Below are 26,314 nucleotides of genomic sequence, written 5' to 3'. Positions count from 1 at the left end.
CTAAGGATCTGAGGATTCTAAAAGTCATATTTTTGACTTGCAAGACAGCAACATTACACTCATTAAGTTCATTGGCAGTGGAGAATAGTACTTTTAGTTTGGTTCTGGATGCAGGATTTGGCAACGCTAAAGAATGTATTCAGATGTACACTGTAGATCTCATTAGAAACCATGCGCATACCTTCAACAGGTGTCTTCCTTTGTAAATTTCAATAAGCCTTTATAGAAATGTACTTGCTTGAACTCTTGAACTTAAGATGTTGCACCATCTATCTCTATCTCTCTTTCTGTTACACTCCCTGCTATATAAATTAATGTAAATCATTGCTCTCGTATTTTAAAGGGTCTTGAGAGGATTTATTTTGGCCACAGTGCTGTTGCCCGTGGCTTGTCGGTCGTGTCGTTACTCGACCTTTGTGTTTGATGTTTGTGTTTTTGTATGTGTGTTAGTTGTATTTATATTGAAAAAATCTTCCACAGGTAGTTCGTCGTCTTTTTTCGCCTCGGTACTCTCGTCTGATGCAGGGTGACATTACTTTTATTTCAATGAATTTTCACGGCCTAGCAAATGATAAGAAAAGAGAAGATGTTTTGTTATATTTGAAATCTAAACAATATGATGTATGTTTTATTCAAGACACCCATTTCACTCCTGACATAGAAACAGAAATATGTCGCAAATGGGGAGGCAAGTGTTTTTTCTCTTATCATACATCCAGCTCTAGAGGAGTAGCAATTTTGTTTAAGGATGCTATTCCGGTCAAAGTTAATCAAAGTAGAATAGACAATGGTGGAAACTTAGTAGTTTTAGATTTGACATTATATGAGTACGACATTACACTGGCGTCTTTTTATGGCCCGAACACTGATAATTCAACTTTTTATACTGATTTACAAAGTATCATAACAGAGTTCGAAAATCCATATGTTGTTATTTGTGGAGACTGGAATTTAGTGCAGGACCAGACCCTTGATACTCATAATTACGTTCATGTAAATAATCCTAGGGCGAGACAGCAGGTTAAAAATATGAAGGACGAATTAGATCTATGTGACCCATGGAGAATTAGATATCCTGTGAAAAAATATTGCACGTGGCGCCTGCCGAACCCTTTTAAACAAAGTAGATAAGACTTTTTTTATATATCATCAGAATTACTATCATTAGTTCATAAATCTGATATTTTATCTGGTTATCGAACAGATCACTCATTAGTTCGTCTTAGCTTGTCTTTAAATAAAATTAAACGGGGTCCAGGAATTTGGAAATTTAATAATTCTCAATTAAAAGATGAAAATTTTGTGTCAAAAATTATAAAAACTATAAAAAGAGACAATTACATTTTATGCAAAAGATGAGGTAGAGTTTGATGAAAACGATAACATAGTTGGAAATTGTGAATTGTCTATCAATGACCAATTATTTTTTTAACCTTTGATAATGCTATTGCGGGGTGAATCTATATCCTATGGCTCGTTCATTAAGAAACAAAACATCAGTCGGGAAAAGGAACTGGAAAAAAATATCGAAGTACTAGAACAAAGACTAGTGACATCGAATGATAAGACCGCATTAATAAAAGAATTAAGTGACAAAAAGTCACAACTTGAAACCTATCGCTTAAAAGTAAATGATGGAATTATCATGAGATCTAGAATCAAATGGATGGAGCTGGGAGAAAGGTCATCAAAATATTGTTTAAACTTGGAAAAACAGAATAAAGTAAATAAAGAAATATGGCAATTGTCAACAGAAAATGGAGATGTTATTAGTGGACAAGATGGTATATCTAACAAAATCTTTAAATTTTATTCAAACCTATATAAGGCGAAAGACACTGAAGAGGTAGACATAGACACATTATTAAACTATCCAGATATTCCTAAGTTAACTCCAGAATTGTCCACATTATTAGAAGGTCCTTTGAGTGAAAGTGAGGTTTGTTTGTTGCTAAAAAGTAAGAAAAATAATAAATCCCCTGGACAAGATGGCTTCACCGTTGATTTTTTTCGTTTCTTTTGGCAATATCTTAAAACGTTCATTATCAGATCTTTGAACATTTGCTTATTTTACAGGAGAATTGTCGCAGTCACAAAAATTAGGAATTTTCACTTTAATTTCTAAAGGAAACAAGCCTCGACATTTATTAAAGAATTGGCGTCCTATTTCACTTTTAAATGTTATATACAAAATAGCATCTGGGTGCATAGCTAATCGATTAAAGCAAGTATTGCCCCGCGTGATACATGAAAATCAAAAAGGATTTTTGAAAGGCCGTTTTATCGGAGAAAATATAAGTTTACTTCATGATATATTATTATATACCGAACTTAATGATATTCCAGGCATGTTGTTGATGATTGATTTTGAAAAGGCCTTCGATTGTTTATCTCAAAAGTTTCTAATCAATGTCCTTGACTTTTTTCATTTGGGGCCATCGCTTAAGAAATGGATTAATCTATTTTATCAAAATGCTTCTTCTTGTGTCACAGTAAATGGTTTTTGCACAGAAAGATTTACTATAGGACAAGGGTGTCGTCAAGGAGACCCATTATCTCCATATCTGTTTTTACTTGTTAGCGAAATATTAGGAATTTTGATTAGACATTCCAATGATTTAATTGGCTTGCATCTACAGGGAAAAAATTGTAAACTACTAAAATACGCAGATGACTCCATTTTGACACTTAACGGTACAAAAGAAGATTTACAGAGCTCACTAAAAATATTGGGTGATTTTGAAGAAATGTCAAACCTAAAGATCAATATTACAAAAACTCATGTGATATGGATTGGGAAAAATAGAGCCTGCAAAAAACAGCTAATGCCAGAGCACAAACTAAATTGGGTATCAGAAGGTTATTCGAGATACTTAGGAATAGATTTTTCGGTTAACTTAGTAGAGATGGTAAATCATAATTATACTGAAAAAAATAAAGATATAAAACGCCAAATTATTTCATGGTCCAAACGAACCTTAACTGTCCTCGGAAGAATAACTGTAGTCAAATCTTTGTTGGTGCCAAAATTGAACTATTTGTTGCTTTCACTTCCAGAACCGAATTCGCAAATTATGAAAGATATAAATCGTTCTTTGTATGCATTTATATGGGGTAACAAACCTGGGGAGGATTTCACTAACATTGCCGAGCGATTAATCGCCCAACCCATCGTTCGAACTCTACTCATCGCTGCTGCGTTGAGTAGAGTCAGAGGATTTCACTAAACCCGTCGCAGCAGCGATGCATTTTTAATGAGTAAAGTCTTCGTGAACGAGGATGAGGTCAATCGCATCGCTATATACTAGCGTCCTTTTGCCCGCCAGTTTTAACTGCAACAACTTGATACTTCACCAACAAAAGTTGAAAATGGATTCAAGCAACATGCATGATGCCAGTGACGTAAGTTAATTTAGAATTACAAGTTTCGTTGCTATTAGATTGTGGTTTTTCAAAACTATTCATCAACACAGGAGTTTACGATTTTGTTTTTGTTATGGCTCATCGCCAAGTTTTCGTGGTGGGTTTGCTGCGCCTGTGCATAGATCTAGTCTATGAACGTGCGCGGCGAATACATTGCTATCTACATTAGATGTTAAGATGGCACACACTGTTTCAAAACCCGGTCACCATTTTTGTTGGATATTTGAGTAAAAAATGTAATCAGAATAATACTTTTCAAAGTTCAAGACTCACCGATGTTTCTATCAAAAGATACAGCCCCTCAAAAACTTAACAATATTCATAGCATTTTTGTCAGAATAGACAAAAAAAAGTGGTTCACGCCAGCCCAAGACAATTAAGTTAAGGTCTAACAGTTTAATTAGGTCTAATCTAGATCTAGTCTAGGGAATCTATCATTTTTTTTTTGCTCAGCAAGACAACAGCTGCATTCTAAATAGATCTAGGCCTAGACCTCTAGGCTACTAATAATAGCCTAGGCCTAGATCTAGGTCTAATGCATAAGGCCTAGAATCTAGGCGATGTCGATGATATGCAAAACGTGGGGGAAGGGTATTTTCAAACTTAAATCGTAGAATGTGATCCTCATTTATTGAGTAGAATTCTAGGCCATGCAAGCCTAAGTTAGGGCTATCACCTTCTCAGGATAAATTAAGAGATCTCTAGATCTAGATCTAGATCTAGATCTGGACCCTAGATCTATAGGCTAAGGGCACAACCAGCCGAGTAAAAATTATAATTGAATGACACACGCCCTTAATAAGACTAAAACAACAACAACAACGAGGCAATCTCCCCCCCCCCCCCCCCCCAGTGACAATGGAAAAGAAAAAAAATCAATTAGATCTAGGCCTAGGTCTAGAAATCTACGTCTAGATCTAGATCTAGACCTAGATCTAGACTCTAGGTCTAGCCTAGCCCTAGGGTCTAGATCTAAAATAGTCTGTGGATTAAGTGGATTGGAACTGGAAATGATGAATTTTCCCACTGATCTATTGTTGTTTTTGTTTTAAATTTCAGAAGAGAGGAAAGCCCTGGGAGGACCATGAGGTGGTGGCCCTCTGCAGCTTCGTGGGCTCACACGCATCCCGTCTTTTTGGGAGTGGCGGGAGGGGAAGTTTGGGCGTGGAGCGCCAAAAGATGGATGCTTGGGAGGAGTGCCGGAGGCACATAGTAGCAGCAGGGGGTCGCCCAGACAGGTCCTGGGCGAAGCTGAGGAAAAAATGGCAGGACTTGGCTTCTAAGGCCAAAAAATACTCAACACAAAGGAAGCAGCAAGTGCATGGAACTGGTAGGTTTCTCTTGATTTATTTCACAATATGTACAACACACACATAGATTTAGTAATTAAAAATTTAGACTAGACCTAATAATAAAATCAGACTGTCTTAAACTTAAGGAGAAAGGCTCTTGTGGGCAAGTGACAAGAAGTATAAGGAAGTAAGGAAACCACCATGCACTAACTTTTATTAGATTTGTATCATTCTGGGATTTTGTTTTTAAAATAATTATTTAAAAAAAAAGTACATAATTATTCCTTTTACACTTGAAAAAGGTTAATTGACTGATCCATGGAATGTCTTCTCATGCAAATCTCAATGTATGTTATATGATCTATGTTAGCAATCAAATTCCTTTAGAATAGTACATGAGAAACACTTCAAGATAGAATTGTCTTCTGTGAATAATTTGTATTTAAAATTGCCTTCGTGATATTGACTATTGACTTTAAATGCATATTTTACATTGGCATTTTGATAAAATCAACATCGTATCACATAAACTCTAATTGATATACATGTACATGCATTTCTCTCAACTGTCACAGGTGGAGGAGGCTTTGTGCCGGCCCACAGACTCTACGAGCTGGTGCTGCAGGCACTGCCTGATGAGCTCAGGGACGGCATAGCTCCCATTGACATGGCTGAAACTGTAAGTGAATGAGAATCGTCTGTTGAGAGCCAAAAGTACATGCACTAACTACTTTATTGTTTATAGAGTTAATGCCATTCTGGCTCTGAATATATCAAAAAGCTTTCAACTCTTAAATAATACACCTATTTACTTTTATTACAATAGATGTTAATTCAAAATTGAAACAAAGTTCCTGTTATTATGAAAGCATCATATGCTTCATGAATTTGCAGTCTCCCCCCCCCCCCAAACAACACCAGTAGTTAAAGTATGTTAAAACATAAGCTCCTAGCTGTAGTACATTGTTGTAAAAGAATGAATAACAAGAATAACTGCCCATTATATTGAGTGACTTAGGAATAATCAAAATAAATTGCTACTTGAAACTAACAACTACACTTAAAACTTAAAATGCAAACTTTCAACAGCAAACTGCAACTGACTCCAACAAAGCCCAAGAAGTACATGTGTACCCAATACAAGAGGCCAAAGTGTATAATGCTTCTTAATTCCACGAAATGACTCAGTGACTAAGAGAAAGATTTGATAAACACATGTATTCATGATTTTTCATATTTCTAGGCCCCATCAAGTGGATCACACAAGAACGGTGTAGAAGTTGTTAAGGTAAGATTATTAATAAAAAGAGGGTCTACAAGTACATTAAATTTGCATCTACTCTTGCTGTTAATTTTATGAATTTGATCATAGCAAGGCATAATTTTTTTCTTCTTCAAAATTCCACTTTGAATGCTAATTATGCTACAGCATATAAAGAGTAAAAGTTTTAAACAATCTTCATAGTGCTGTTGAAGTGTGAGTGTGTCCCAAGGGGGGGGGGGGTGTTGTGATGCATCTCCAGAAAATGCAAATATTTAAACCTTTTTTTTTGGGGGAAAGGGTGGAATAGACCTTATCTCTTCTTACTTCATCTTTGGGATGTCAACGTCCTTTAATACAAAGGAAACCTAATTATGGAAGCTGTGGTGTAATTTCATTTTTTTTTTTACACATGGGCCTGATGTAAGGATTTTTTCTTTTCTAGAAGGGGGTGGGGTGGATGTGTAGTAAGATGTGCTTAAATGCATAGACTATACCTTTAATATACAAAGTGACTAAAACAATAAACATAATAGAATAACACTATATGGTCTTGCGTTTTCCTTCCAGCAACATGCAGAAGTTTCTGTAGTACCAGCTACTGTGACTTCATCACAAACATCTCAAGAGAATGTAAGGAAGGTAAGATTCAGTTTTCCATGATCAATGTCGCTCTCTCTCTCTCTTTTTCTCTCCTTTTCCCCTTTCTCTCTCTAGTTCTCCCTCTCATATTATTTTCCCTTCGCTCTCTTTCTCCTATTCTCTATCTTTCTTTCTTTTTCTCTCACTCTCTTCCCTTTACTCTCTTTAGCAATCTCATTTGACTTTATTATTCTGCTGAAAAGAGTTGTACCAAGATGTTAATTATCCTTAAAGTCATACCCCACTCATGTCAGCATTTACGTACTACATGTACATTTTTCATTAATTGTGCATTCTTAACGATTTTCTTTATATAATATAATCATATAATATATATACACATTTATAACCCTTTTTTATTACTGTTTTGATAAATGTTTTTAGGTTTGAATGCTACCATTTATTAATAGAAAATTTAAATTGATTTTAAATCAGAAAAGTATTGGGAGTAGTTTTTTCCATCATGTGGCCGGGTTTTCTTTAGATTTTGACACCAATTCCCCCCTATAGTCCCTGTAACAAGTGGGGAGGGGGGGGGGGTTGTATGATTACACATCAGGGTTACTATATGTTGGGTAAGGATCATAATGATTGCATAGCATTAATGTGGTCTTGTATGTCTCTCTGCAGCAACACGCTGCACTTTCTATTGAGCGAGTACCAGCAACTGTGACTTCACTACAAGGAGCTATACAGACTGTTAGGAAGGTATAGACTCGGTCCATGAAAGATATCCATCAGTGTTTTCATACATTTCATGAAACTAATCTCCAGTCATTTACCCCTTGACATTGTCTTTTCTAACATCTGTTTCCATTGTTTTAATAAACATATACAAATCTTATTGTTAAAGCCCCTCTAAAGTGTTGGGAGCCCAAAATTAATTTGATGGTAAAATTTCACTTAAACTATTCCCCCCACTGGCTAAAAATTTCTGTTGTAAGCAGAAAGACTAAATTTGTATTCTTTCATCAATAACTGACTTCAAACACATATGTTTTAAAAATCCTTGCAAAAATGTGCCTTAAATGACATCCTCTTTCACATTATGATACAATTTTAAGTGAAAATTTGCCAGCCCATTTTTTAAGGGGTTTTAAAACTATTGTTTTCATCATTCTTATAATATTTAAATTGAATACATCTACATCAATAGATGCCAATGACTCTGATACATAATCTTTTCAGGCTGTATAACATGAAATGAAATAAAACTTTAAACTTTGATTTTTGAAATGTTCAATCACAGTATTTTTGTTCTAACAGAGGCCTGCCACAAGAATGGACACGGAAACCGAAGATGTAAGTGTAAATTTCAAGTTCATATTTACTTTCACAGAAAATATATGCATGCTAGTAAAATCCGATATATATACAAGTAAATCAGTATAGCTGGTATTCAAGTCTTCAGGCTAGCACCAAGTCAAAATGAAGAATGAGAAAAGGAGGTTCATCTCAAATCTATATATAGTAGATAGTTAGATACATATTTTGGATAACAATTTGGAACTTAAATGATCGTGTCTACAGGTTAAGGTATTACTTACATGTATAGATTATCAAAAAAACAAAGTGATATTAGTAGCAAAGGGTTCATGTAACTTGAAACAAGAGGCAGTCATCATTACTGGAAACGAGGCCACATTCATAACACTGAGCCGCAGTGCACTTTCATATGTCCTTTATTTACATAGAACAATTGTTTTTTACCTCCCCTTATGTACACTTAAATCTTGCTTCTTCAATTTCTTCTATTTTTCCAACAGAAAATCTATAATTTATTAATACCGTTATTAATCTTGTTTATCTTATATCTTAATTTTAGTCTCAGGAATCTCAGCAGGAAGGAAAGAGAAAGAGGAAGAAGGGGAAGAAAGCTGCGAAAAAAGAGACAGATGAGGTCAACTTACTTTCCCTCAACAAAACTATGGCTGCAAACGAGCATAGAAAGGTCAAGGTTCTTGAAGGGATTCTCACTACCCTTCAAGGAATTCATGGGTGCCTGCAGATATTGACTGCCACTCCCCAATCTACAGCTGCAGATATCCAAACGCATGCTGAGCAGTAGACATTATAATTAAAGTGTTCTGTCCTGCTACATTCTGTGTATATTACAGGGTGACACAGGCATTAATGTATCACATGCTCAAAGTGTTTATACGAAAGAAATCTGCAAATATATATAAATAAAGAATGTTCAACATTTTGAACCCATTTTATTGTGTGTTTAGTATCTCCTTAATTTGGAATAATACTTAAATCTTAAAACTTAAAATCTCTTATTTTCAAGTTTAATATGGTTTAACATTATATCTTCATAACATGTTCATATTCATTATACAAACATGTATTACCCTTTTTTCATTGAACCTTTGAAGATAATATTTACAGTATATAAAATACAAACAGTTTACATACAAATCCCATTGCCACCTTCAATGTTCAAGTAAATCAAAATAATAATGTACATGGATATGTTCAATATGTAGACTCTGGGTCATATACCATCATCAATAAGCAATGCATTTCTAAGTACTTTAAAAATAGAAAAGCAATGTCTCTGGATATAGCAGATTTCAAGTAAAGCATCTGGCAACCAGTTGGGCTCGTGCTGCATATCCCTCATTGTTGACAGGGCCATCAAAGTCATCAACACCAACATCAGGAAGCTCATGGTCTCGTCCAAGATAGGGTTCTTTCCAGTCCTTTGATAACCGGTACAACACGGTGCACGCAATGATGATCTGGCATGCCTTCTTTGGTTTTACTCTTAGGCCTCTTCTCAGACAAGGGAATTTCTTCTTGATCTGTCCATTAGTCTGTTCAACAACTACTCGTCCTCTCATGTGAGCCCTGTATTGCAAAAATTGAAAAAATAACCAATAATTATATTTGTATATCAGATACACTATAAAATAATTTCCCATAATTGACATAATATTTTGTTAATAGATTGTTGATATTTATGTGGCAGCACTGCAGGATCTCTTCCATTTGAATTTAATATGCCATAATTTTTCAGAAAACTCTACATTGTAACATATTACATCAATCAAAACAAGTCGTTGATGGAGGACGGCAATGCAACTACATTAATCTATTTTTTTTAATGAAGAAGATGTACTACATAACACTGCAGTATAGCAGTGGTAATAATTAAGCAGGTCAAGGGTCATATACATGTAATATGAATCACATTGTATAAATCAAAAATAATCTTATACATGAACATAGACCTACAAACATGTATAACATATGGCTGTAGGACAAGCGACCCCTGACAACTCCCCCCCCCCCCCCGCCAATTGCCAGCGTGACAATTACCCCCTATAAAATTAAACCCCCTCCCACCAGTAACACCACTTCCCAAGGACAATTGCCCCCTATAAAATGAAAAAAAATCCCCCTACCCAGGAAAATCACTTCCCAAGGACAATACCCCCCCCCCCAGAGGAAAATTACCCCCTATGAAATGAAGAAAAAAAACCCTACCCAGGAAAACCACTTCCCAAGGACAATACCCCCCCCCCCCCCCCCCCAGAGGAAAATTACCCCCTATGAAATGAAGAAAAAAAAACCTACCCAGGAAAACCACTTCCCAAGGACAATTACCCTCCCCCCAGAGGAAAATTACCCTCTATGAAATGAAAAAAGAGGACAATTACCCCACAAAAAGTTTGCTTTTATCAAAACGAAATAATCCCTTAAAAAAAGTACCATGGTAACCATGATTTTTTTTTAATGGTTATCATGGTACAAAAACAATGAAATACATGGTGGATGGTAATTTGGTCCAAAAAAAAACGTGGTTACCATGGTACTTTTTTGAAGGGATTATCAGGGTAGGCTTCCCCTTTCATGAACAAGGGGGGGGGGAATAGATTTTGGGAGCGGATGGGTAATTTTTCAGCGAGGGGAATTTGACTTTGTGTTGATTTTCCAGGGGGGGGGGGGGGTGTGGTTTCCTTGATTTGATTTGATTTGGTTTCTGCATCTTTTTTTCTTTTTTTTTCATCATACATTTTCATGAACATAATAATGGTTTGATATACAGATAATAAACGAAATTAAAAAAATATATTGAATGCATTATTAAGTAAATTAGATGCAAGAGGGCTACAGAAATAAGCTAAGTAGCTTGACGGGGGGGGGGGGGGGTCCTGGGGATTGTCCAGAGGGTAATAGGGTCTACGGTATATGTATTTTTTTTTTTTTAATTCCAACGGTTAAAGTATTATGATGTAGACCTAATTCAATTTAGTAAAATAGATTTACCTATTGTAGGTACGTTCAGCATGTGTTTGGGGGTTGCGGAAAGGGGTCATGAGCCATGATCGTTGGGGGTAGCCCGAGTCACCGAGGAGAACTCCCTCCAATTCTCCACGCTGGAAATCCTGCCCAACATAGGAATTCTCCAATACTCTGCAGTCATGGACAGACCCTGGCCAGCGGGCACAGACATTGATTATATTGTAATTTGCATCGGTGACAAATTGCACATTGATGCTATGCCACCCCTTCCTATTGACGTACGCATATTCGGTTGTCTTTAGTGGACTGCCGTCAAGCCATACATGAGTACAGTCGATGGCTCCGACGACCATCGGGAAGCCACTCAACTCCAAAAATTCCATTTGCTTCTCACCCGCCGGCCTCCATGTTACTACCTGTTCTTTCAAACTAGCAAGCACCTCTGTCACACGATTAATTATTCTACAAACAGTTGAAATTGAAACACCATGATCTTTCAGTACACTGGAATAAAAATCTGAGGTTGCGTAAAAGTTTAAAGCAACGAAAATCTGCAACCTCGCATCAATAGAATGACTCCTCTGAGTCAACGGCGCAATTCTGTCCTCCAACAAGTCAATAACTCTCATCACACCCTGTCGCGTAAACCTATAATATTTGTGCATCTTTTTATCGTTTAATGTATCCAATGGATTAGTCCTATCCCTAAAAACACGCTCTCTATTAAGTGCTCTCGCGTTATTTATGTAAAGAAGGCGAGCCATGATTAAAATACCTTGCAAAACAACCGAAATCCTCCATACACCGTACCGGTGTACAAAAACTTATAAAAGTTTTCGCGCCAGTATTTGACCTTGAGACAGGAAGTTACGTTTTTGAACTCATCGCAGCTCTGCGAGCACCCTTTGAGCATCCGCTAAGCTGCGATGAGTTAGCGACGGGTTAACCCGTCGCAGGCGCTTAGTGAAATCCATAAGCAACTCATCGTCCATGTGCGATGGGTTCGGTGAGGTTGCGATGGGTTCAAGCCCCTGCGCAGGGTTAGCGATGCATTGCGCGCGTTAGTGAAATCCTCCCCAGATAAAATCAATAGAGAACAAATGTGTCAACTGTATAATAAAGGTGGGGTTAAGATGATTGATATTTACATTCATGCTAAATCCCTGAAAATATCATGGATTAGAAGATTTGTAACTAATTCTCAGATAGAAAGTTTCACTTTTCACATGTTCAATTCATTCTTGCCCCAAACCTATTTTTTTCACCTGTAAATGGGCTCACATTATTTTAGAAAATTAGCAGACTTGACTCCAAATCCATTTTGGAAAGAGGTCCTTTTCGCTTGGTCAGACTTGGTCGAACTTCTTATTGACGACATTGCAAGTCAACCTCTCTGGAATAACCCCCACATTAAAATAAATGACAAAGTAGTATTTTGGGGGGCTTGGAATTTACGAGGAATACGTTTTGTGAATGACATCCTAAAAATAGATGGTTCTTTTTGTTCATATTTTGAGTTTCAACGGAGATTTGACATACAAACAAATTTCCTCCAGTACTATGGTCTTTGTAATGCAATTCGGTCAGGTTTTAAAATGACTACACATGTAGCTCCTAGTAAGGCCTTAGCACCTATCATTCCCGAAGCCGTGCACCTTGTGGTGAAATCAAATGTTGGTTGTTCACATATTTATCAGTCTTTGCTAAAAAACAAAGTAAAAGAATGTAAAGCCCTTACAAAGTGGAAAAGTTTTTTAGATTTTCAAGATGTACTTTGGGGTTCGTACTGTCAAATTCCATTTCAGTCAACAATAGATATCAACATGAGGTGGTTTCAAATTAAGATTTTAAATAGAATATTATATATGAAGGACAGTTTGTTAAGATTTGGTGTGGTGGCTGACAAGAAGTGTACTTTTTGTAGTAACAATGATGAAACTATCATACATGTTTTTTGCTTTTGTAACTATTCTAATGAAGTATGGTCGAAGTTAGAGTTCTGGATATTTCGTAATACGGGGGAAAGGATCAAATTTACAAATCAAAATAAATTGTTTGGATTTTGCGGTAGCAATAATAATGCACTCAACTGTGTTCTGATGGTTGTAAGACAAGAAATATTTTCAGCTAAATTACGAAATCAACTACCATCATTTGATATAATTTTATCAGCTGTAAAACGTTATTATGAAATGGAAAAATATATATACCAAACAAATCTCAGAGAGAATAAACTAAAAAAGAAATGGTTTCACTTTAGAAAATATTTTGAGAGTGTTGGAAATGTGCTAACATAAACATGATCATGTATTTTATGTTTGGTATTTTTTTTAAATTATATATTTAAAGTACTAATTTTGTCATAAATGTTTGTTTTTATCTGCCACAAAAGTTTTTGGCCGTGATGATTATTATCTGTGTCAAGCCATTATGTATGGAAATTATTTCTTTAATTATTTGTATATGATATATGGATGTTCTGTATATGATGAAATTTGTTTTGAAAATAAAGAACCCTGTGGAAGGGGGGAAAAAAATTATTTATTTATTATTTTTTTATTCAAGTTTTATTTAAAATAGAGGGTAGGTACATTCATAACAAAACACATAAATAATATTCAGGTGATCGGTACACTTTAACCGTTCATGTAATCATCTACAAATGGATGTAATTAACATCTTCTTTCCATTTCTCTCTTTTTAACTCAATTTACACATTATTTTTATGTTGCAGGCTTCTTGGCTGTGGTACATACGCAGACGGTAGACTAAGCCGTCACATCACTGGTCTTCACAATCCAAAGAAGTCACTCGGGGTGATTGCCTTGCATGTAAGTTACTTACTAAGTATATCAATTGCTACATGAATACAAGGGTTCTGGGACAATTAACTATTGGACAATCATCCCCCGGCCAATTACAAACGGGACAATTAATCCTTAACCCTAATAAGGCCGGGGGGGGGGGGCCATTATGCCCCCCTCCACGATTTTCCCGATTGCTCGGGAACGCATATGGATGGCGCCCCGCCGCTCGCTGACTTTTTTCTTTCGAGTCTTGCGCAACTGTTGAAATAATTTTTTTGAAAATCGGACCTACGGTTACAAGGTCACGTGACCTTTTGTCTTTGCATGTCGGCCTGAAAATTGCTCATTTTCGTGATTTGTGTACAAAACATATTGAAAAGTCATTTTTCCTAAAAACAGATCAAACATGGGTTAGTGGGTCTTGTTTAAAGTTTAGGTGGTTGTTTTTGAAGTCAAAATAGTTGAATTGTAGTAAGAAATGAAATAAAACAACAAAAACAATGAAATACGTAAGTTAAAAAAAACAATGAAATACATAAGTTAAAAAACAATGAGATCTTAAGGGGGGCCATAATGCCCCCCCCCCCGGCCCTACTAAGACCTCAAATAGCCCGGCCTTTTTAGGGTTAAGGACAATTACCCCCCCCCCCCTTGAAAATTACACTCTCGGACAATCATCCCCTCCCTAGGACAATTAACCCCCGAAACAATTTAAACCGAAGTATTATCACGGGTGAACTTTAAAGGTGGTAATTTTCCAGGGGGGGGGGGGGGTAATTATCATAGGGGCTGATTTTCAGAGGTAGGGGGTAAATGTCCTCGAGGATAATTTTCGGATGGTAATTGTCCTTAGGGGAATGTTGTCCTTGGGGGTGGTTTTCCGGGCGTGATTGATTAGGGGGTAAATTTCCTGATACGGAATGCAAGTACATCTTTAAACAGTGTAACATAAATTTATTTAAATGTATATCATGTGTATATCGTGCTTGAAAAATATAGTGGCATCCTTTTTATTGTTATAATATATTGGATGTAGGTGCTGCATGTACATGTAAACTACAATATTATAAGATTATGCTTTCGATGACCCTACATTAACAAAAGATTGACAATAAAATTGAAAACATAAAAACAAACCGTGAATTGCCGGTATGTTCAGGGCCATCCACCAACCCACCGCTCCGTCATATCATGCAATAAAGAGACAGGTTGCCTGTGTACATGAAAAAATAAGCCATTCGCAGATCAAAATTTAATGTTTGTAATACAAAGAGATTGATCTATTGGCCATATTTATTTATATCATCTTTACCGTTTTATTTAAAGCAGGCTTTCCTCTTTAGTTTTAAAAACTGCTATCCCTGAGCGCTCTGCACAATAAAACAACGCATATAATATATGTGTCGACCTGATTAACTCATAAATAGCGTACTAAACAAAGATAAGGAAAACAAAGATTAATAACATAACAAAGATATAATATTATGAATTCAAGATATTGTAAACAGTCACTAATTTTGAACATATAGTATGATCAAAACATTCAGTCGGTAAATTATTTAATTGTCCAATAACTGATTACAGCCGTTGAAAACAAAATGAGGTGATACGCAGGAGAATATTAGATGGCGATAGATTGAGGAAAAGCAAAGAAAGCTGGTAAAGATAGAGCGAAAGAGGAGAAGAGAGAAAGAGAGGAAGAGGGAGGGGGAGGGAGAACAATGTACGTGGGTATTACATGAAACATGAGTCAGCTAAAACGGATGCCTCTAGAAAAGTGTACATCACTTAACATAATACACGGGGGGGGGGGGGGTGAAAGAGATCAGAGAAGGAGCTAGAAAGAAAGGAACAAACAGAGAAAGGCAGCGAGACATTTGAGTGATGGGACTTATATCTGCTCGGCATTTAAGTGATTCCATTGTTTCGTACGGAAATCCATTATTATATTTTGCCTGAGTTACACAGGCGAATGTTGTGACTTGCTAATTTTGCGTATAATTTTCAAACGGGAGTAGCTTATCGGTCGATTTTAATCAAGAAACATCGTTTTACAGCTTAATTAATATATTGACATTGTGAGGGAGTTATACTACATAAAGATGTTTGTGGAGTCATTGTACGTTGGGACTTCATCACAGCAAAGTTCAAATGTGTTTATATTTTGTGTAAAGTTTGTGTAATGTTTATTCTGGCTACGTGGATCTGAAGTTGTTGTTGTTTGTTTTCTTCTTTTTATTACAACCCGTAACCTTCTTGTCGTAGAATAGCTGTCATAGGGCACTCAATTAGAACAGATATTTTGTTACAGAAAGATACATTTAGGGAGATAATGGTTTCGTGAAGTGGAGAGTACGTGTATGTAAAAAGTCTACACACTTATTGTGCGCCCTTTTCGGCGCGTTTGAGAAAGCTCGGTTCGTATGATGGATGTCACTAAAGATTGTGTATTCATGGATGTGTTTGGAATGTGAATTCTACAATCGCATCGAACAAACGGGCGGCTCCTAGTCGTCTGGTGAGCAATAACTAAAGATATTTTACAGTGTAGAGTATCCCGGTGTGTTTAGTATGTACGTAATGTTCTAGCTCTGGGATAAAGTTTTAAAGGGATGAATGGATTAGGAAAGAGTTGAAGAAGTTATACAAAAGAACACTCGTTTCCTGAGGGGGAGAGGGCAGTAATTTATTTAAAGGACAGGTATAGTATTTAATATAATTTTTATTTATTTTTGGCTTCTGAATTCTAATGTCAACTTAATATACCAAGGTGCCTTTCTTTAAATTCTACATATTAAACTACTTTCTCATTCCAGGATGATGGTCAACTCCGTGTAGAGAAATGCCAGCTATCTACCGAGATGACCAAAAAGTTGTGGTCCTGTCTTAGATCATTCACTTCACTGAACCGTCTCACCATCTCAGACTCCTCTCTCAGTTTCCCTTCATCTCCTCCTGACCTTCCACCAGTCACAAAGCTATCAGCCGATAGTGTGACGTCACAAAGCTATGAAGGTCTGCTTTCATCGCTTCCTGGCTTGACACATATCGATATTACTATCGATGATGCAGAGAGAGACATACCTCAGATCACGGCTTGTCTTCGTCGGACCGGAGGACAGCAGCTCACAAACATCGACCTTACAGCACCGCCATCACTCCCATCAGAGAAGCAGAGTGTATCGAGAGAGACGATGAGAGGACTGGGTCTTCTGATCAGAGAACAAACCAGGAACCTGGAGTGGCTAACCCTGTTCAGAGTGAAGTGCACAGTCGAGGAAGACTTGGTTTACCTCATCGAGTGCTGCAGACGGGTGAAGACGATGTTATGCGTGTGGTAGGTTCTTGTTCAAATCGTGTATAAAATAGATTAAAATCCTACTAGATTATTCTATTCAGATACTTTGCAGTAGTAAAGCATAGAGTCTAGTGATACAAATACGTGAAAAGATGCAAAGGTTAAAACGTGGGTGTAATTTCCAAGTCTTTGACTGAAAGTTAAGATGGGTTTTGTTTGATTATCGCTCTCAATTCTTATTTTATAATTTTTAAGTAGACTAGGGTCTAGTCACTAGCAATGAATATAATTTGAATGCCTGTATTAAAAATCCAAAATTTTAATAGATCTAGGTCTAGAAAATATGCAGTTGAATACTATTATTAGGATTATGCACCGTCGGAAGTTAAATTGATGTAAGTCCATGTCCCGGGGTCCATGTTGACTTAAAATACAAACCTTAGATTTTCTATCCTTATAAAATTAATTATCATCATCATGAATTATTATTATTATTATTATTATAATTCGACCTAGACTCTATTACGAAAATATCGTAGCATTCTAGACCATAATTCGACTTATAATTAGTAAATTTTCGAAGCTTAAACAATGCCAAATCTAGAGGGAAATGACTAGTTTTCACGATTCCCCCCCCCCACCGCCGGAGGTTGATTCATCATCTAAAATTAATTTCTATTTCGATTTTAATATCTTCAGGCCCGTAGCCAGAGTTTGATGTTAGGGGGGGGGGGGGGGGCGGGGGGGGGGGGGGGGGGGGGGGCTGGGCACATAATTGATCGACGTCCTGGGGAGGGGTCTAACAAAGTTCAACCAAGCCCCCCCCCCCCCCCCCCCGTGGCTACGTGCCTGAATATCTTTGAAAATATTTTGTTTTATTAAAGGCTGAATCACTTTTGCCTTTAAACTGATGCTCGTGAGCTGTTTCATCGAATCAAATTTAATCGATCTTGATAAATGTTAGGTTAAACAAAGGGCTCTGTGATCAAAGCTAGTCGATGTTACTTAGTCTAACTTACATGTAGGTCAACCACAAAAATGCGTCGCTAAACTACTGCAAGAGAGGTCCTCAAAAAGTGAGTTTATTTCATTTTCTTCTAAAATATTCATTCTGTTGAAAACAAATTTTGGTGGAAGAAAAGTATTCTTCTCATTTTTAACCGAACGATATTTGACATAATTGTCAATACTAGTAATAATAGGGTCTAGCGTTCCCCAACTTCTGAGCTAAAAATAAGATGGACGAATTGCATTGGTTCATGCATTTCCGTCCCATTCATTACATCCATGCATGTCCAACTCTACTTGTCTAACGACATTGAATATTTGGTTATGACAGGTCTGAATTCATTAGGAAATATAGTTTATTCTTGCGTTTGATGACAAAATAAATAAGTCCACCACGGCTTTAGAAATCATCGCGTTGAATGGTCGCCGATAAAAAGTCTAGTGCGTAGAATCTAGGCCTAAGTAGGCTATAAATTGAGGTTAAGGCTCAGTTTCCAAATCTAGACTAGGCCTAGTCTACTTTGTTATTTGCCGGTAGGCAGTGCGGTAGCCCCTTTTTCATGTTGATAATAACATTAACAATCGACGGGGTCATTGTTTCAACGTTAACATTTTATGGAAGAAAAAAAATTGTCTCCACAATTTCAGACCCAAGACCAAGTTAGATCTTGATTAAGAATAAGATCTTAATGTAGATTTGGTCTGCATCATTATACTAGATTTAGGGACTTAGGGTCGATGTAGTCTAGACCTAGTCTCTACACTGCACCTTTTGTGCAGGATTAACTTAGATACATCAGAATTTAGAGTTAGTCCCTTAGTCCTAGATCAGCTAGACTACTTGTATGTTTGTGAGATCTAAATTAAACAGGAGTTAGATCTAGTCTTCATCTAACAGTAACAAGTTCGATTTTAGACTAGATATAGAATGTTATGTAGTAGGCTCATGTATCGAGCTCTATATTTTGTTTTTCTTCATTTCATTTTTCTTTCAGAGTCAGAGATGGAGTGGACATGGACTCTTGAGTCATATCCAAGAAATAGACCTCTATAGTCTTCAACGTTTCTCATCCTACCTCTGCCCCGAGGAAAGGATATGGATCTGCATAATGTAATCTGGTTCAAGGTGTACTGCAAGATCCTACCATACTAAGTGGCCTTTTGATGTGATTATCTTAGCAAAGTTTGAACACCGACATGAAATAAGGGTGAGGTTCTTTTTCTTCTTCATGTTCTAGACCTACATAGAAATAAAGTACTAACTTTTTGTTCAGTTTATAGTCTTTTATATTCATTTATGATAAAGGGTTTAGATACCGAATATTGGATTTTACAATAACAAACTGAAAATGTTGTGTTCTTAATCTAATAGGAAGCCAACCATGGCGGGTCAAAAACATAGATACTTGATCAGCCAGATTTTGATCAATTGTGCATAGAATAGGGCAACAGTGAAAGTATAAAGATGTGATTGAACAAACTCTAATGAGCGTACAGCATGATGTAAGCTGCTATCTTTGTTATATACCATTGTATCTCTTTTCCTTCTTTTCCCCAGAGGGTAGTTTTAATCAATCTGTACAATATGGTTCGGTTTCAGATCAGAGTAACCACGATTAAGATTTGACTGTTGTAGTTTGATATTGCAAATAAAAGCTCTAGTTCAAGATCAAGATTTTAAAGAAATATTTGGGATCATAGTCAAAAGCAACATAAGTCCAAAATGTGTGTTAGAAAGAATAGTTTCTACATTACACAAGTCCACCTTAACATATAATGGGTTGGACCAAAAATATTGTAATTATAATTAGAATCACTGACGAAAATCTGCTTTTGTTCAGTTGAACACATTAAATTAGGTAAAGTGACAACAATTTTTCTGAGAAATATATTTGCTCTCTTCATGAAATATGTTTATCACCGTTTTAAATCTTAGGTTGCAAAGTAAAGAGCTGTAGCATCTACATGAACTGCAAATCTCATGGCATCTGGACTTTCATACCTAAGGTCTTATTCATCTCTTCAAGTTGAAAAGGTAAGGGTAAGGGTTTACCAGTAAAATTAATTGATCGTATTAGTATGTTTTGTGCCTGTCATCATTGCCATGCCTCTACAGTAATCAATATGAAAGAGAAAAAAACCCCGAAAGAGTAAGTACAGTTTTCATAGTCCTTGTTAGAGATCTAATTCAGATTGTATCTATTGTATAAAACATACACAAATGGTTATGAGATTTTTCTTTTCCAAAGCCTAAAAATAAATTATTTATAATTTTTTCTTAACTTGAACTGCTTTCGTATCAATATTTTCAAAGAATGTTTTATATCATTCTACTTTATTCATTTCCAATCAAAGAAATTGACATGATCAGAAATACAAAAGTTGTAGAAAGATTGAACAATTAAACTAGTAGTTATTAATTGTTTTATTGCATAACTTTTTATTCCAGATTCTAGACTGCAGAGCCTGAATTCCCTGCAACATTATGCTTCATGTGGAACATCAGCCAGCCTACAGATACAAGCTCCCTTTCCAGCTCTAAGCAAGAGGGACCACAATGCTAAACAGTTCGTGGACATGTCGCTTTTTTCAACTACGACTTTCCATGAAACAGACTTTCAAATTAATTCAGCTAAAGCTATTAAAAATGCTTCAGTCAGGGTACCATGGGTTTGCCATCAGTTTGCCATGAGTATGAGATTATTGGTTTGATAAGAATTCATCAAGTAAGGTCTAAAGGAACTAAGATTTTCAATGATACTTCCAAGAATTCTATTATTTTAAAAAGAATGTCAGAATCTTGCGGAAGAAAGATCAAAATACTAGTTATAGGATAAAGGATAAAACTAAAGTCTTTATCCATATTAAGTTAGCGCTGCTATTTCAGCCTGCACTTTCGAGAAATATCTTATTAAGGGTTGTTGCTGATTTTAAAATCAATGATTCTGTCATGGAGGTTTATTGTTTTTAAACTTACATTACATAGACAAATCCGTTCATGGTGATGAATCTTAAAATATCAAATCGGAAATTTGAGGGCCAATTTGGAACTCTCCCTAGAGGTTTTGTTTGCATGACCATGTGTTGATGATTACCTGTTGATGCCTCAATTGAATATTTTTATCATTTGCCTAAGAACGCGTACAGCATCAAAATAAACAACTGAATAATGTTACTGCAGTGAAAACATTTTGGCAGGAAATTATATCAACTCGGATTTATATTGTCCTTAGAAAATGTTCAAATCTGATAGAGAAAATCTATAATTAACTTCATATAGACAAACTGGTATATCATAAAAACACATTTTCACAAACTGCATGACCTCACATGAGAATGTGTATATGCCTTAGATTAACAACCATATAGGTAAGACCAATCTTTAGCACACATGTTATTCCTTTAATCTCCATCAAATTACACCGAGTAGGCAGTGGCATTTATTAGCTGCAATGGCTTACAACTGGCTGTATGTCATGAAAGGAATTTTTATCCAGGCGAGAAGGGAAATGTACTACTCAAAGGAAATGTACTACTCTAAGGTCAATTAGAGGTAGCCAAGCGTAGGATGCATTATTGCATACATTTACATTTAACACACACAGTATATGGGGGTTTTGATATGCATGATTTTGGGTTGGCTATTGAATGTAGAGAGAAATAGAAATAGCTGGATGCCAAGGAGGTTTTTAATGTTAAGGACCTGGAAAAGAAAGGGTAAAGGGAAGTTGCTGTAGAATGATGGGCAGAACCCTTCAAGTCAGTGCTAAGGTGCAGATGTTTAATGCACGAGGTAGTTTTATTTAGTGGCAGAAACATTATTCTTGAGAAAGACTTGTTACGTCGGGGCGAGATAAGCTGTCAAGTCTGCGGGGATTCTACGCAGTCTAGAGACTGGCCAAGCGACCAGGGAAGTCATCGGCAGAGATTGAGATAAGCTGTCAGGTCGACGGGGATTCTACGCAGTCTAGAGACTGGCCAAGCGACCAGGACCAGGAGGGACTCACGAGATGGAAGCTGCACTGTTACAAAGTTATGTTCCATTAAATTGTTTATGTGCTGTTGATTTTTTTTGACGCCACGATTTGTTGGCTCAATATTAAACCTTTATTTAAACTTATACAATTGTGTTCTGGTGTGGTTTTCTGGTGAGGTAGCAGTGTAAATAATTTAAAAAAAAGTCACTCACGTGACACTGTACTTCAATAGCAGTACTTTCATTTGTGTCATTGAAAATGTTTTTATTGTATCCCTTGAATTAATTTGCTATTGCTCAACATATACAAAGTGTAGATTTTCGTGCATTCAAGCAAAATAAAAACGATTATACTTTAAAGCCTGAAAAATCTGTATGAATTATATTTTCTATTTAAGCAATGTACTGTTTTACATTTAAAAAGAAAAAGTGGAGTTGGGGAAAAGAATGAATGGATGAGATTGGACGCTAACGCATGATAGTTATCATGAAATGATGTGATTCAATGATGGTGTGTTTGTTTGATGGGGAGTATTCGAATAACCTAGCAAAGCTTTTATATAGTTTTACTTTATTCATTTATTCCTTTGTTCCCTTTTTCTTTTCTAGTTTCCTTTTTTTTTGTGGGGGGGGGGGATGAAACGAGTTGAAATGGGAGTGTGGTTGTGTGTTAATGGGGGTGGGGGTGGGAGAGAGATTATATGAATAGAATAAGGGCACAAATATAAATAAATATGGTAATTAATTGCCCCTAAATGGCAATTAATTTCGTAAAGAATTCTCCATTTTCCGATACTTAAGCAAATTGAAGTCGGCCATCGTTTACGCCTTTCAAGCAAATCAATGCTGAATGTATTGGATTAATAGTAGGATATTTTTTTCGTCCGTTTTCTTTTGAACAGGGTTACTCTCTCAGTATTAAATGTCATTTCCTGAGAGGCCCTGGACAAATTAAATGTCAAAAATACAGAGGAAATTAAACAAAGTTTGAATACGTATTACCTATGATATCATGGATTATGTCTTTACGTTTTTTCAAACATTATATAAACATTTTTTTGTATAGATATTTGACCAGCTTAAGCAATATTACATATTTCCTTTCGAAACGAAGATAGATAATTAAAACGGGAAAGCTGAACTACTCGTTTAGTTTGTTACTCCTGAAAAGAACCATCTCTGGAATTTTAAAAGAAATGATACAATTTATCTTGAAATTTATTTTAAAGCTTCAATCTTTTTTTTAAAATTTCATTATGAAACATGTTTTAAAATCAAATACAATTTAAGGCCTTTAAAATTGATCCGATTAATTTTAATATCAATTTCAAGGCCTAATGAAACTTCCCCTGATCTATCCCCTTCCCTCTCCACCTCCAAGAGTATGTGTATGTTGTTGCTAATCATTAAATAAGGCCTACACAACTAAACCGTTCATGGAAAGAAAAAAAAATCAGATATATAAATCCCAACATGAAAATACTAATAGTATCATAGTTTACGCATTCTCTGTCTGTTTCTATTTCTTAATTTCTTAGTTCTTTGTATGTCTCTCTACTATATATTTTCCCCTCTCTCTCTTTCTCTATCTATCCCCCTTTTATCGCGCTCTTTCTTTCTCTCTCTCTATCTCTCTCTTTCTGATTTGTTCTCTTTGCTCTAACAGCCAACTCACCTAATACCTCTATCACTCTGTTTTCTGAACATAGGTTACACCACTGTGGAACAAGAGAGGGCGGCAGACTGGAATCCTATCTCAAAAGTCTTCAACCATCGTCAAGAGGCATCCTCTCTGTGTATCTTTATCATGTAAGTATTGCTCCACATTGTATGCACTTTACACTTTCACTATTTCTCATTTTAATCTGTATAACAACCGCTATGATTCTAATATTGTTTAGTATTGTCATTTTCTATATCTAATTTCTAAATATATTTCCATGTTTAGGCCTATTTTATTTGTTAACAATTCCTTTCTGTTATATTTTTTCTGCAAAATTATTTCCTTCTGCTTCATTAGTTTTCCAAACTTTTTCTTTTTCTTTTGAGTTCTCGTATCAGATTCGTTTGTTTCTGTCCCGGGTCGCTGTCTTTATTGTTGTTTATGATTGTTATCCCATTTCCTAAACACCACATGCTCAACAGAATATTGAAACGTTGCTAAATGACTTAATTCATATTTCTTCTCTCCCATGTGTTCATGTAATGTTTTTTACACGTACTTCACTGTTTCTTCTGTCTATATTTGGACTTTTTTTTTTAATCAAATATTATCAAATATTTCATCAAATATTATTTTTGTTTTCGGTGTTGTTTTGGTGGTACGATTTTTAGTATGATTTACTATCTTTATTCCTTGCATGAAATTGAGAAGGTTATTTCTTTAATCACTTCATCGCTGGCTCTTTTTCGAGGGGGGGGGGGGGGTTTGCTACTATCGTTATACCATAAGCTCATTAACTTGATCTTTATTTGCTTTGTTTTTGTTCATTTTACATTTTACGTTTTTTCAGTTGTGCTACCACTCTTAAACCATTTCTTAATTGTACCATAGGTTATTTCTGTGTTTAATGTTGTATGCGTTTGAATATTGCCCCCTCCCCCATCTTGCTCTCCGTTTGTCTCTTTCTCTCTATTTGGGGCGTTCTTTATCTGCATCAGAGTCGGCGCTCATGGGGAGGGGGCACAATGCCCTTTCTTTTTTCAAGAAAAGTGTTCATTTTTATTGTGCCGCTGTTCCTTTTTAATAATTGTCCCTTCCTCTTTTATTATGTCCCCTCATCAAATTTGCAAGGTGCCTTTTACTTTGACAAATTCCTTTTTCTTTTTTTTTTATGAATTCCCCTTTCCCGTTTTTATAACTGCCCATTTTCATTTCTGATGTATGCCTTTTTTTACAACTGAATGAATGACTTATTGAGAACATTCCATGATCTTAATCATATAACTACCTTGACATGGATAACACTTACAATCATGCACGTGTTAACAAACAAATGTTTCAAATTGTCAAAAGGATTATATAGACCATGTAAATTATTCATCATTAATGAGAAAGAGAAGAAGCGAAAGGCAAAGAGGAGAAGAGAGCTAAGCAGAGCGACCGAGAAAGGAAAAGAGTTGGAGAGCAAGAGAGGTAGAAGAGGGTTGATAGGAGAGGGTATGTACACTATAGGTTAATTCATTGGTCATAGCTGTTATACATTACATATCTGTCTTTACACGGAATATAATGTATATAACAGGCGAAGTATTGTAACAGTTCTGGAATACTAAATAGGAATGAAATGAACATAATAGGGTGAAGGAAGAACAGGAATGTTAGAAGCGGAAAGAGGGAAACAAGCAAAGGAATAGAATGAGACAAAGTAGAAAGCGACAAGGGAGATAAATCTGGAGCGAGCGAGAGAGAGAGAGAGAGAGAGAGAAAAAAAAATGTATTGGTTTATCATAGGAATAAATAGTTTGCTATGTTATTATTCATTCATAATTTTGCTACGTACAAAGAATATATAAACAAGATACATCAATGTAATATGAATTGTTCAAGTAATGTAACATTGAATTAGAGTTAAGAAGATAAATGGGGAGAAGGAGGGGAGGAGAAGAGGAAAAACAGAAAGGGGACAGGGGGAGGAGAAAACTAGCAGAGGAATATGATGAGATTTAGAAGGATACAGAGGAAAAGTGAGAGGTATAGAAATAAAAGGGAAATAGAGGGGAATAGAGAGGGTGAGCGAGATGGGGGAGGGAAAAAAGGGAAGGGGTTGAGGAAAGTTAGAAGTAAGAAAGATTTGGGACATGGTGTATTTGTACGATACGATTCGACTGCAACTCTTATAACTACTTTAATAATATACTATACTATAATATACTTTAGTAATATACTTTACTTTTACAGACAATATTGAGCAGCTGTTAAAAAAAATGTGTTATAGTCCTTTGCAACAATTGCGCAACCGTCTGAAAATGACAGAAAAACCGTTAACGAATTCAAATCGGATGAGCGTTTTGTTTTCATTATCTTTAGTTATATATTTTGCGACCATGACAGATCATATAGGATCATCGAATTTCACGTCTCTTCCATGCAGAGAAGAGATGGGGAGGGGGAGAAAGATGAAGAGAGAGGGGAGAGGTGTAGCGGTCTAGTATATACGGCAACGGACTTTGGATCAATTTGTTTGCCCAATTCGTGAGAAAAAATCTAGCGCCGAATCAGCCAGCCGGCGAATGAGCGGGGGGGGGGGGGGTACTTAAGCACTACTACTTAACATCCTTCCCCTCCATTGAGCCCTTGTTTTTAATGTAAAATTTAAGGTTTGTGTACATGTTTTTCCGACGCCCCCACCCCCC

At 36.1% G+C, this 26,314-nt stretch overlaps 3 protein-coding genes and 1 long non-coding RNA gene across 4 annotated transcripts; 3 read left to right on the top strand and 1 right to left on the bottom strand.

Annotated features, from left to right (window-relative positions):
• The first annotated feature begins 3,127 nt into the window (after positions 1–3,127).
• LOC105446320 lies at positions 3,128–8,686 on the top strand. Its single transcript, XM_011682937.2, has 8 exons — positions 3,128–3,402; positions 4,483–4,753; positions 5,291–5,394; positions 5,959–6,003; positions 6,547–6,618; positions 7,249–7,326; positions 7,885–7,920; positions 8,444–8,686. Exons 1-8 carry the CDS (start codon positions 3,280–3,282, stop codon positions 8,684–8,686), a joined length of 972 nt encoding a protein of 323 aa, XP_011681239.2. The 5' UTR covers positions 3,128–3,279.
• Positions 7,922–11,943, bottom strand: LOC100888339 (putative nuclease HARBI1). Its single transcript, XM_003727850.3, has 2 exons — positions 10,894–11,943; positions 7,922–9,471 (listed from the first exon to the last, which is right to left on the bottom strand). Exons 1-2 carry the CDS (start codon positions 11,631–11,633, stop codon positions 9,195–9,197), a joined length of 1,017 nt encoding a protein of 338 aa, XP_003727898.3. The 5' UTR covers positions 11,634–11,943; the 3' UTR covers positions 7,922–9,194.
• A 749-nt stretch (positions 11,944–12,692) lies between these two features.
• Positions 12,693–17,017, top strand: LOC115927727. The gene is made up of 3 exons (XM_030993949.1): positions 12,693–12,697; positions 13,604–13,700; positions 16,493–17,017. Exons 1-3 carry the CDS (start codon positions 12,693–12,695, stop codon positions 17,015–17,017), a joined length of 627 nt encoding a protein of 208 aa, XP_030849809.1.
• Positions 17,018–19,054: 2,037 nt separating this feature from the next.
• LOC105445982 lies at positions 19,055–21,043 on the top strand. Its single transcript, XR_973577.2, has 3 exons — positions 19,055–19,190; positions 19,919–20,017; positions 20,432–21,043. It is a non-coding gene; the product is annotated as an uncharacterized LOC105445982 (long non-coding RNA).
• The last annotated feature ends 5,271 nt before the right edge of the window (positions 21,044–26,314 follow it).

Source organism: Strongylocentrotus purpuratus, unplaced genomic scaffold (genome assembly GCF_000002235.5).
Source record: "Strongylocentrotus purpuratus isolate Spur 01 unplaced genomic scaffold, Spur_5.0 spur5_scaffold_20, whole genome shotgun sequence".
In the NCBI taxonomy this organism is placed as follows: Eukaryota; Metazoa; Echinodermata; class Echinoidea; order Camarodonta; family Strongylocentrotidae; genus Strongylocentrotus; species Strongylocentrotus purpuratus.
This window is presented reverse-complemented; position numbering and strand designations above follow the sequence as displayed.